The sequence below is a fragment of the Labeo rohita genome, chromosome 8 (assembly GCF_022985175.1).
Source record: "Labeo rohita strain BAU-BD-2019 chromosome 8, IGBB_LRoh.1.0, whole genome shotgun sequence".
Lineage (NCBI taxonomy): Eukaryota > Metazoa > Chordata > Actinopteri > Cypriniformes > Cyprinidae > Labeo > Labeo rohita.
Genome location: NC_066876.1, coordinates 32,191,832 through 32,201,058, shown reverse-complemented (window position 1 = coordinate 32,201,058; position 9,227 = coordinate 32,191,832). Strand labels below are relative to the sequence as shown.

Here is a 9,227-nt window from a genome sequence, read left to right as displayed (position 1 = left end):
ATTGGTATAGTGAAGGAGTTTCATCACGTATAAAACATCTTTATCAGTTGATGATGGGCATCGACCCAAAAGAGCCTTTAAATATGCTTTTAATGAACTAAACAAAAAGCTTTAGACAACAATCAAAAGAAAGAGAGAGGCGATTCATTGGAAGTGAGTGAAAGAGGGGGAGAGAGAAGAGAAGAGGACTGAGGCTGATTCACTCAGTAAATGCTGCAGCTCTCTGGAGAAGTCGTCGCCTCCCGTTAGTGATCCAAAATCGAAGATCCATCATTCGGAAGATCATCCAGCTTCACTGTGAGTGACATTTCATGAATCTGATCACATCTGAGAACACATGCTTTAATTTGTACATGAAAAATATGAAACAATTGTGTATAAAGGTTTTGTCTTAAGTAACTGTTTTATTACTGTATCTTTTGTATAAATGAAATTTAGTAGTGGAAGTGATGCTGCTTATGAAAAAAAGGATAGGTAAAATATAAGCTTTCAGCCTACACCTTTTTCAGTTAATGTGTAAAATGATCTATAAACATTATCAAATTGTGTATAAGGGTTATTATAGTTGACTAAAAACAAACAAATAAAACCATTTTTGTTACTTGAAATAAATTCATTTTAACTGAAACAAAATTTTAAAAAGTATATTTTAATCTTCTTTTATTTCCACTGTTTATTTTATTTCCACTGTTTCATTTCTCTTTTTCATTTAGTTTAACTTGGTGTACTGAAATGACCAAAACTAAAATAAAAATGTAATAACAATAAATAGATAATTTAAAAAAAGACAATAAAAATAATCAAAATGAACTAAATTTTAAATGGAAATGCAAAATATAAAAATTTAAATGAATTATTTTACATAAATTTGACCCTGAACCACAAACTTTCAGTTCCATTTTTTTTTTAAATTGAGATTTATGCATCATCTGAAAACTGAATAAATAAGTTTCCCATTGATGTATGTTTGTTAGGATAGGACAATATTTGGCCGAGATACAACTATTTGAAATCTGGAATGGGTGCAAAAAAGAAAAAAAAAATATTGAGGAAATCGCCTTTAAAGTTGTCGAAATGAAATTCTTAGCAATGCATATTACTAATCAAAAATTACGTTTTGATATTTTTTGGGTAGGAAATTTACAAAATATTTTCATGGAACATGATTTTTTACTTAATATCCTTATGATTTATGGCATAAAAGAAAATTCGATAATTTTGACCCGCACAGTGTATTTGGCTATTGCTACAAACATACCCATGCTACTAAAGACTTGTTTTGTGGTCCAGGGTCACAAATATGAATTATATTAATAAAAGCACTGAAGAAGTCTAAAAACTCATCAAGGAATCTTGGTGATTATGGTGTGCATTTTTCTCTATTTCCTCAAACCTTCTCCAGGATTTTTGTTGAGATGGCTAAAATGGAAATATCTTGAGACACCACAATGGATAACAGCACCTTAACACATCCTGACAGAAACTCCAGCAACGGACAAACTCTGAGCACAATGCCAGAGAACTCGCTGGAGATCCAGGTGGTCACCATATCTCTGTCGCTGCTCATCTGCGGTGTGGGAATCGCTGGGAACATCATGGTGGTCCTGGTGGTGATCCGTAGCAAACACATGATGACCGCCACCAACTGCTATTTAGTGAGTTTAGCTGTGGCCGATCTGACTGTGCTTTTGGCTGCAGGCTTACCGAACATCTCCGAGGTTGTGGCTTCGTGGATCTACGGCTACGCCGGCTGCGTTTGCATCACGTACCTGCAGTACCTGGGCATCAACGTCTCGTCCTGCTCCATCACGGCCTTCACCGTCGAGCGCTACATCGCAATATGCCACTCCATCAAAGCCCAGTTCATCTGCACCGTATCGAGAGCCAAGAAGATCATCGCCTGCGTCTGGATCTTCACGTCTCTCTACTGCATCATGTGGTTCTTCCTCGTGGACACTAATGAGACGGTTTACGCAAACGGCGTCGTGGTCCGGTGTGGCTATCGGGTGTCCAGGAACCTCTATATGCCCATCTACTTCCTGGACTTCACGCTGTTTTATGTGGTTCCTCTCATCGTGGCTTTGGTTCTGTACAGTCTGATCGCCAGGATCTTGTTTCGAGACCCGTTGCCGATGAATCTGTCAGAGCAGAGACTCTCCATCCATCAGGGCCGACGACAAAGCTCAGTCAAAGTGTCCTGTAGAGCAAACAGCGCAGCAGCATCCAGAAAACAGGTGCGGCCTGTCTGTCAATCATGCACATTCTAGAAAAAATTCATGCCATAAAAAGTCGAATTTATGAGATAATTAATTAAGTCATAATTATGAGATAAAAAGTCTAAATTAAGACATTAAAAGTAATAATTACAAAATAAAGTCGAAATTATGACTAAGTTGTAATTACAAGATAAAAGTCTAAATTACGACTGAAAAGTCTAAATTATGACTTTAAAAGTCATAAGTACAAGATAAAAGTCGAAATTACGACTTATGTAGTTGAAATTCTGAGATAAAAAGTCTAAATTATGATTTTACAAGTCAAAATTGACTAAATGACTTTAGTATGTATGTATGCAATACAAAGAAAATATTTTTTTAAATTATTTATTTTCATACAGATATAACCATAAAACAGACACATTTTTTTGATTCCCAATGCTAAGACGTTTAGTTGTCAATAGAAAACAGATCCTGAATTTGTTATTTATGATGATGTTGATTTTGTAAGATGATGTTCTGTATCATCAGATATGTTCAATAATATAATGCATAAGCAGGAGTGACATATAGGTTGGCGTTTTTGCCTGGCAGATAATAAAAAAGGATCTGAGTCAATTCGAGGCACCAGCACATCATAGAGAGTCCAAACAACCAACAAGAGCTTTCTAGTATCATGGTGCAATTTGCATATTTTGAGTATCAAAGCACAACTCGCATTTCTTCAAAATGTGTAAATATTATGCAATCATGTGCAACTGCTGTGCCTATGAATGTAAATACACAAAACAAATGCAGTGGCTCACATTTCCATTTTTCTCCCAATAGCAACTTCTCTCTGTACTGAAATGATCTCTATTGTATAATGCATATTATATAGAGGTGACTTGACTTGTATTGCAGGTCACAAAGATGCTGGCCGTGGTGGTGGTTCTGTTTGCTCTCCTCTGGATGCCATATCGGACTCTAGTGGTTGTGAATTCGTTCATGGATCCGCCTTATCTCGACACCTGGTTCCTGCTCTTCTGTCGCATGTGCATTTACACCAACAGCGCTGTCAACCCCATCATCTACAACGCCATGTCGCAAAAATTTCGCGCTGCTTTTAAGAGGCTCTGCGTCTGTAAATGCAGGTCAGATCAGGGCCGAGCAGGCAAAAGCAATGTAACTGTTTACTACAGCGTCATAAAAGACTTCCCCAGTGAAAACGGTATGAAGAAACATGGCAGTATGAAAACTGACACGCTTAGTCCTGCTTGATCTGAGAATATTCAAGGAACAGTTCAGCCAAAAATAAATATTTGCTGAAAATGTGCTCATCTAAGATTAGGATGAGTTTGTTTCTTTATCAGATTTGGAGAAATTTAGCATTACATCACAGAATCCAAACAGTTGATAAAAACATCACGATAATCCACAATTAATCCACACAAGACATTAAGACATTTTTAACTAAAATACATTGAGTCCTTAAAGGGGTCCTATTATGCTCTTTTACAAAGTCTTGATTTTGTTTTGGGGGTGCATTAGAACATGCTTTCATGCTTGGTGGTTCGAAAAACACATTATTTTTAACATAATTTACATTATTACAATACATTTCTCCCAGCCTGGCACATAAGGCTCGATTAGTTCCAGGTTTAATGAAGGCCCACCTTCCGAAAAACGAAATGTGTTGCGATTGGTTAGCTGTCCCACTGCGTTGCGATTTGCAAACAGCTTAGACAGTGTTTCAGTACTGACACGCCCCTTGTCAAAGAAGCAAGTTTCGTGTACAACTGTTAGCGCAAGCTGGATTAAAGTGATGCTTACATTTTAAATATGGATATTTTTCTTACAAAAACACATTGATTCGCTACAAGAGGCCTTTATTAACCCCACGGAGCTGTGTGAGGCACTTTTTATTATGGATGGATGCATATTATTGGACTTGTTTTGGACTGATGAGGAGAAACACCCATCTATGCCATTCTAAAGCTTGGGAGTGCCAGGATAATTTTTAATATAACTCCGATTGCATTTGTCTTAAAGAAGGAAGTCATATACACCTAGGATGCATGGAGGGTGAGTAAATAATACGCTACAGTAGTGTTGGGTCCTATCATCAGCCTGCGAGATCACTAATACATGATATTATCGTGCTAATGTATTTAATTATTTACATACTTCATTTCCCGAAACCAGCTCCAGCATAAGGCTAAAAGCAGCCTAACATTATCAAAGAACATCATCACTGATTAGCCTAGCCTATTCTAGTGCAAGTTTATGCATTTTATAAAACACTTGTGTTATAAGTGAAGCTATCTACACTGTATGATGAATAAATCTCTCACCACACAGTTACGGCTCCGATGCGGCAACCGGAGTAGATCACAGCTTCGGCATGTGTTTCGACCCCCTGTATTGCACACGTCTGCGGTGCGTTATAGCTTTGAAGCGGCCACTCTAGTCAATGCTTGTGTTTATACCCACCACGCTGTGGCTCGTTGAAGTGGTTCTCTGCGCTGCATTGCTACAGTTAGGCTAATCCCCCACCTCGTCCCTACCCTCCCTCCAACAATTCGAATTTCCATAGGTGGGATTTTTATTTAATGATATTCTAATGGACCGCTTTGTGACATAATTGCATGTGGAAAACAAATGTTGTAGTCCAAAGGAGCCGTTTGTTGTAGTTCTTGAAAAGGGATTTTTTAAAAATGAAAATATCTCCTTTTGGAGTGGACTTTGAGATTTGCAACTTTGTAGATCTTTTTTATGCCCAAAGCATAATAGCACCCCTTTAATCCATAATAACACTTCCTCCAGTGAAAAAGTGGTCTAGTCTGAATCAGGAGAGAAATCTGCACAGATCGAGCACTGTTTACAAGCCAAAACTCTAAACAAATATGTGGAAGTGTTATTATGGATTATGGACTCATATTTTAGTTAAAAACGTCTTAATGATAGATTTTTTTCAGCTTTTGTCCATCAGTGTTAACTGATGGACTGGAGTGGTGTGGATTATTGTGATGTTTTTATCAGCTGTTTGGACTCTCAATCTGACGGCACCCATTCACTGCAGAGGTGACCTGAGGGTGAGTACATTTTTAGTTTTGGGTGAACTATTCCTTTAATATCAGAAGTTTCTAAACAATTAACTGCATCATTTATTTTTACTTTTCATTAATGATTTGGCTAAAAGTACTGTTTTCTTTAAAACTATTTTCACTGAGAAATTTCACACATTGAAATAAATGTTACATTTTGAAATAGAAAGACTGAAATAGTACATTTATTTATTTATATTAATTTATATTAATTTATTTGGTAAAACATACTACAACAATCTTTGTTTTTATTTACAAATTTGAAACATCAATTTTACCATGTATATATTTCTGTATAATAATTGGTGGTGTCACAATGATATTACGGTAGTTTAATACAGTTTTTACATATGGTGAATTATCAAACTTCAGTGTGGTTGTAGTGCTTACTAGTGAGTAGATCCATAGAAACAATAAGTATTGACTGTTTTGTGCTGATAAATGTAAGAAATAATTCAATTATTTAACACTTTGTCTGTTTGCATGCCTTTATGTTAAATAAAGTAAAACTAGGAATAAAATATTAAAAGGAAACCTATCAGGAGGAACCAAATTCTCAATCGTAATCTAAAATATTAGTTGTCAAACTGTGAAAACAAGCTATAAATTTTAGAATTCAAAACTGCCTCTTCAGACCAAAAAATAAAACCATAAATTTGGTTACTTTTTTATTTTATTTTCCTTTTAATGTTACTACACTAAAGTTATAGAAGATCAGATCTGGTCAGCAGTAAATTATCTTTCTGAACTGTGAAGAAAATTTTGTGTTTTTTTTTTAAAGCTGTAATAAACTATTTAAAAAAAAAATGTGGTCCCATATGATATGAACCCTTTAAATGCAATCAAATCTTAAAAGAAACTTCTTTTTTAAGCAAAATTCAATGCTGTATTTTAAACAATATGTGAGCATGTGAGCTAGACATCAAGGGTTTGGTTTAATTTTTTTAATAAAAAGATAAAAAGAGCCATTACTTCTTACTATCTTCTCTCTGTCTGCTTAGGTCCTGATTTCCAAATTGAGGACTTACGTTAAAGCTCACAGTGATCTGATCTCAGTGGCTAAGTGGTTTCTTACTGGTCCAAGCTAAAAGAATCCAAGCTGTAGTTTATTAAAACAAAACCATTAAAAATAATTTTTATTACTTTAACGTTAACTGAAATAAAATATTAAACATTATTTTCAGGTAGTTGTTAAAGAATACAGAACAAAATTATTACAACAAATGAAAACAAAAACTGAAAATATGAAAATGGAAACTATTTCAAACTATTAATAAAAATCATAATAGTATCTCAGTGATACTAAAATAAGTCTCTGATATTCTGGTCTGTAGATATGGCTGTTTATTGCATTTTCTCTCTTTTTATTGTATCTGATGGGACAGAGTTATTAAACACTGTGTAATTTTCATCAAAATGCATTGATATCCTGAAAAAAGTTCCAAAAATAAATTTAGCCTGCTGCTTCATATCCGCTTGCGTCCTCTACCTGTTTTCATCTGTCATTCTGCTTCAATGTAGGTTTTCATTCCTGACAGTCACCAGGTAAAAATAGCCATTTCATCATTTCCAGTGGGAATAAAAGCACAAACGTGTCTCTCCATCCACCGCATCTGATCAAACACATCCACGGGTTAGATTTTTCTCAACTGAATCTCCATCAGTATCTTTTATTTCCACTTTGACTCACCACCTTCTGTGCTGTTTTTAGTTACTTTTGTTCGCTTGATTTTTTTTTTTTTTTTTTTTTTTTTTTTTTTTTTAGCTATTTTAGTTTATGCTTTAATTTCTTTTCACTTTGGATTCTGTCATGCATGCATGAATCACACTCTTATTTATCTAGAATTCACCTTTCACTTCTTACTTGCACAAAATGTTTCAAAGGTTGCAACTCTCAAACTTACGTAAACACAGAAAAACTACTGTCTTTCCATTATTAATGTTCAAGAATAGCTGATGTTACATAGTCCAGTCGGCAATTATGGCTCACAGTGGTGGTTCATGACCTGTTCTTTGTGAGAATCGAACCAGCAACCTTCCAGTTAAGTGCTCAGAGTCTGTGTATATATTTGTGTGTGTGTATGAGAGATGTTTCATGTTTTCAGTTTGACAATCAGCACACATTATACCTGCATAAGAGCACTAATAAAGCTCAGTTCTGTCAGCCGTCTCATAGCAACCGCATCCTCACGCCATTATGATGGAGCGGTCACAGAGTAAGTCAGAGAGACCAAAACAGAAAATCAGAGGTGCTCCAAGAACAGACACTAGGGTGTTAATGGAGGACAACAATTAGGTGGAAGATGATAATGACTAAAGATGATTCTTTATCCTGAAGTCAAATCAGACGGCATTAAAAGCATCATTATTATTCTGATGTTCCACATTATAAAATTAAAACATTTTTAGGTAATTTAATAAATAAATGTGTTTAGTAACTGTAAGTTATATTAAGTCTTTTTTTTAAAACAGTCTAGCATCATTTTAATTTATTTAGTCCAGTCTGTTATTGTGAGTTTAAACTGCTCATGTTAAAACAAAACAAACTGTGTTCAGCAGTTTGAAAATGTATTAAAGGGTGCAAAGTTCACTTTTTCATGTTGTTTTAACATTAATGTGTGTTGGCAGTGTGTACAACAAATCTACCCTATAATGATAAAAATCCATGCAGTGTTTTTTAATTAATCTGTAAAAGTAATATTTGAGAATGATATTCTCAGATGGCTGTCGGTGTGGAGTCACAACGACAGAGGCCGCTCCCACTATAGTGGATTGACATGAGTGTCTTATTTCAGACCCGCCCTAAATCAGCTGTAACAGTGCGATCCTCCATTGTTTCGATGCCGGAGCAGGGATGTAAGTTAGACAAGAATATCTCTTGTCTAACTTGTATCTCCCTTTGTGAAGGGAATGCGGCTCCCGATCTACATATATCTGTCTATGCTCGTCCTAATCAGTCGTGATCCAGCTTCACCTACAGCAGAAGTGCGTATAAGGTTTTTTTTTATGAATCTTTGCGATCACCTTTCCTTATAACATGGTAGTTAGGAAGTTTAGCGGCTGAAGTAAACAGGCTCGTCACTCCACAGAGAGAAGAGCTTATTTGCATTTAAAGGAACAACCCCTTAAAATGAGATGATTTTTGCAGAGCTCATTTTGACAAGGTAAAAAGGGTGTTGTTTTACACAACCATTGAGAATTTTTAACCAAAGTATATTATAGACTTTTCATTAAGACCCTAAAGAATCATATCAACTTGTGGAAAATGGGCATCCAGTGACCCCTTTAAAATTCTAGATTTTAAGTAATCCACTATTTTAGTTTGTTTGTAAATATTTAAATATTTAACTATATAACTTTTTGGACAGTTAATACAGTTTTTTGGTAATATGTAGTATACTTTTTATTTAAAGGGTAGAATTTATTTCCTTGTTTTACAGTTTCAGTAGAAGTTTAGTAAGCAGATCTATAATACTCTCTGTATCTGTGATCTCATTCATATTAGAGATCACAGTCTTGTCTTGGTGGATAAATATGGTCTTCTGAAGGATAAATAGATGTTAATGGCTCTGAGATGCATTCATCTCACTGTATTGTGCTTCTATAATGTGATGTTTCTTATGTAATTGGTGCTTTTACAAAATCATCTCCTGACCTGCTGTTTCCCTTGTTTTTGATTTGAGTTAAATGTTAATTAAACATCAGGAATCCCGTGCAGTTTCCTATAAATGACACTAAAACCAATAAATAATTCCATTATTAAATACAGTCATCAATTTTTTCTATGTTGTCACAGCAATATTTTATCAGCCAAAATGTAGACTTCAAATTACAGACGTATTCTCTTTGCTGACTGAGTGAATATTTAGGCTGAACATATTCACTCAGATTTGGGCATTTGGGTATTATATACATGAAGTTTAAT

General features: G+C 35.0%; 1 protein-coding gene across 1 annotated transcript; it reads left to right on the top strand.

Annotated features, from left to right (window-relative positions):
• The first annotated feature begins 225 nt into the window (after window positions 1-225).
• LOC127169716 (thyrotropin-releasing hormone receptor) lies at window positions 226-4,567 on the top strand. Its single transcript, XM_051117282.1, has 3 exons — window positions 226-297; window positions 1,403-2,234; window positions 3,120-4,567. The coding sequence occupies exons 2-3, from the start codon at window positions 1,449-1,451 to the stop codon at window positions 3,474-3,476; spliced, it is 1,143 nt and encodes a 380-aa protein (XP_050973239.1). The 5' UTR covers window positions 226-297; window positions 1,403-1,448; the 3' UTR covers window positions 3,477-4,567.
• Window positions 4,568-9,227: the final 4,660 nt, after the last annotated feature.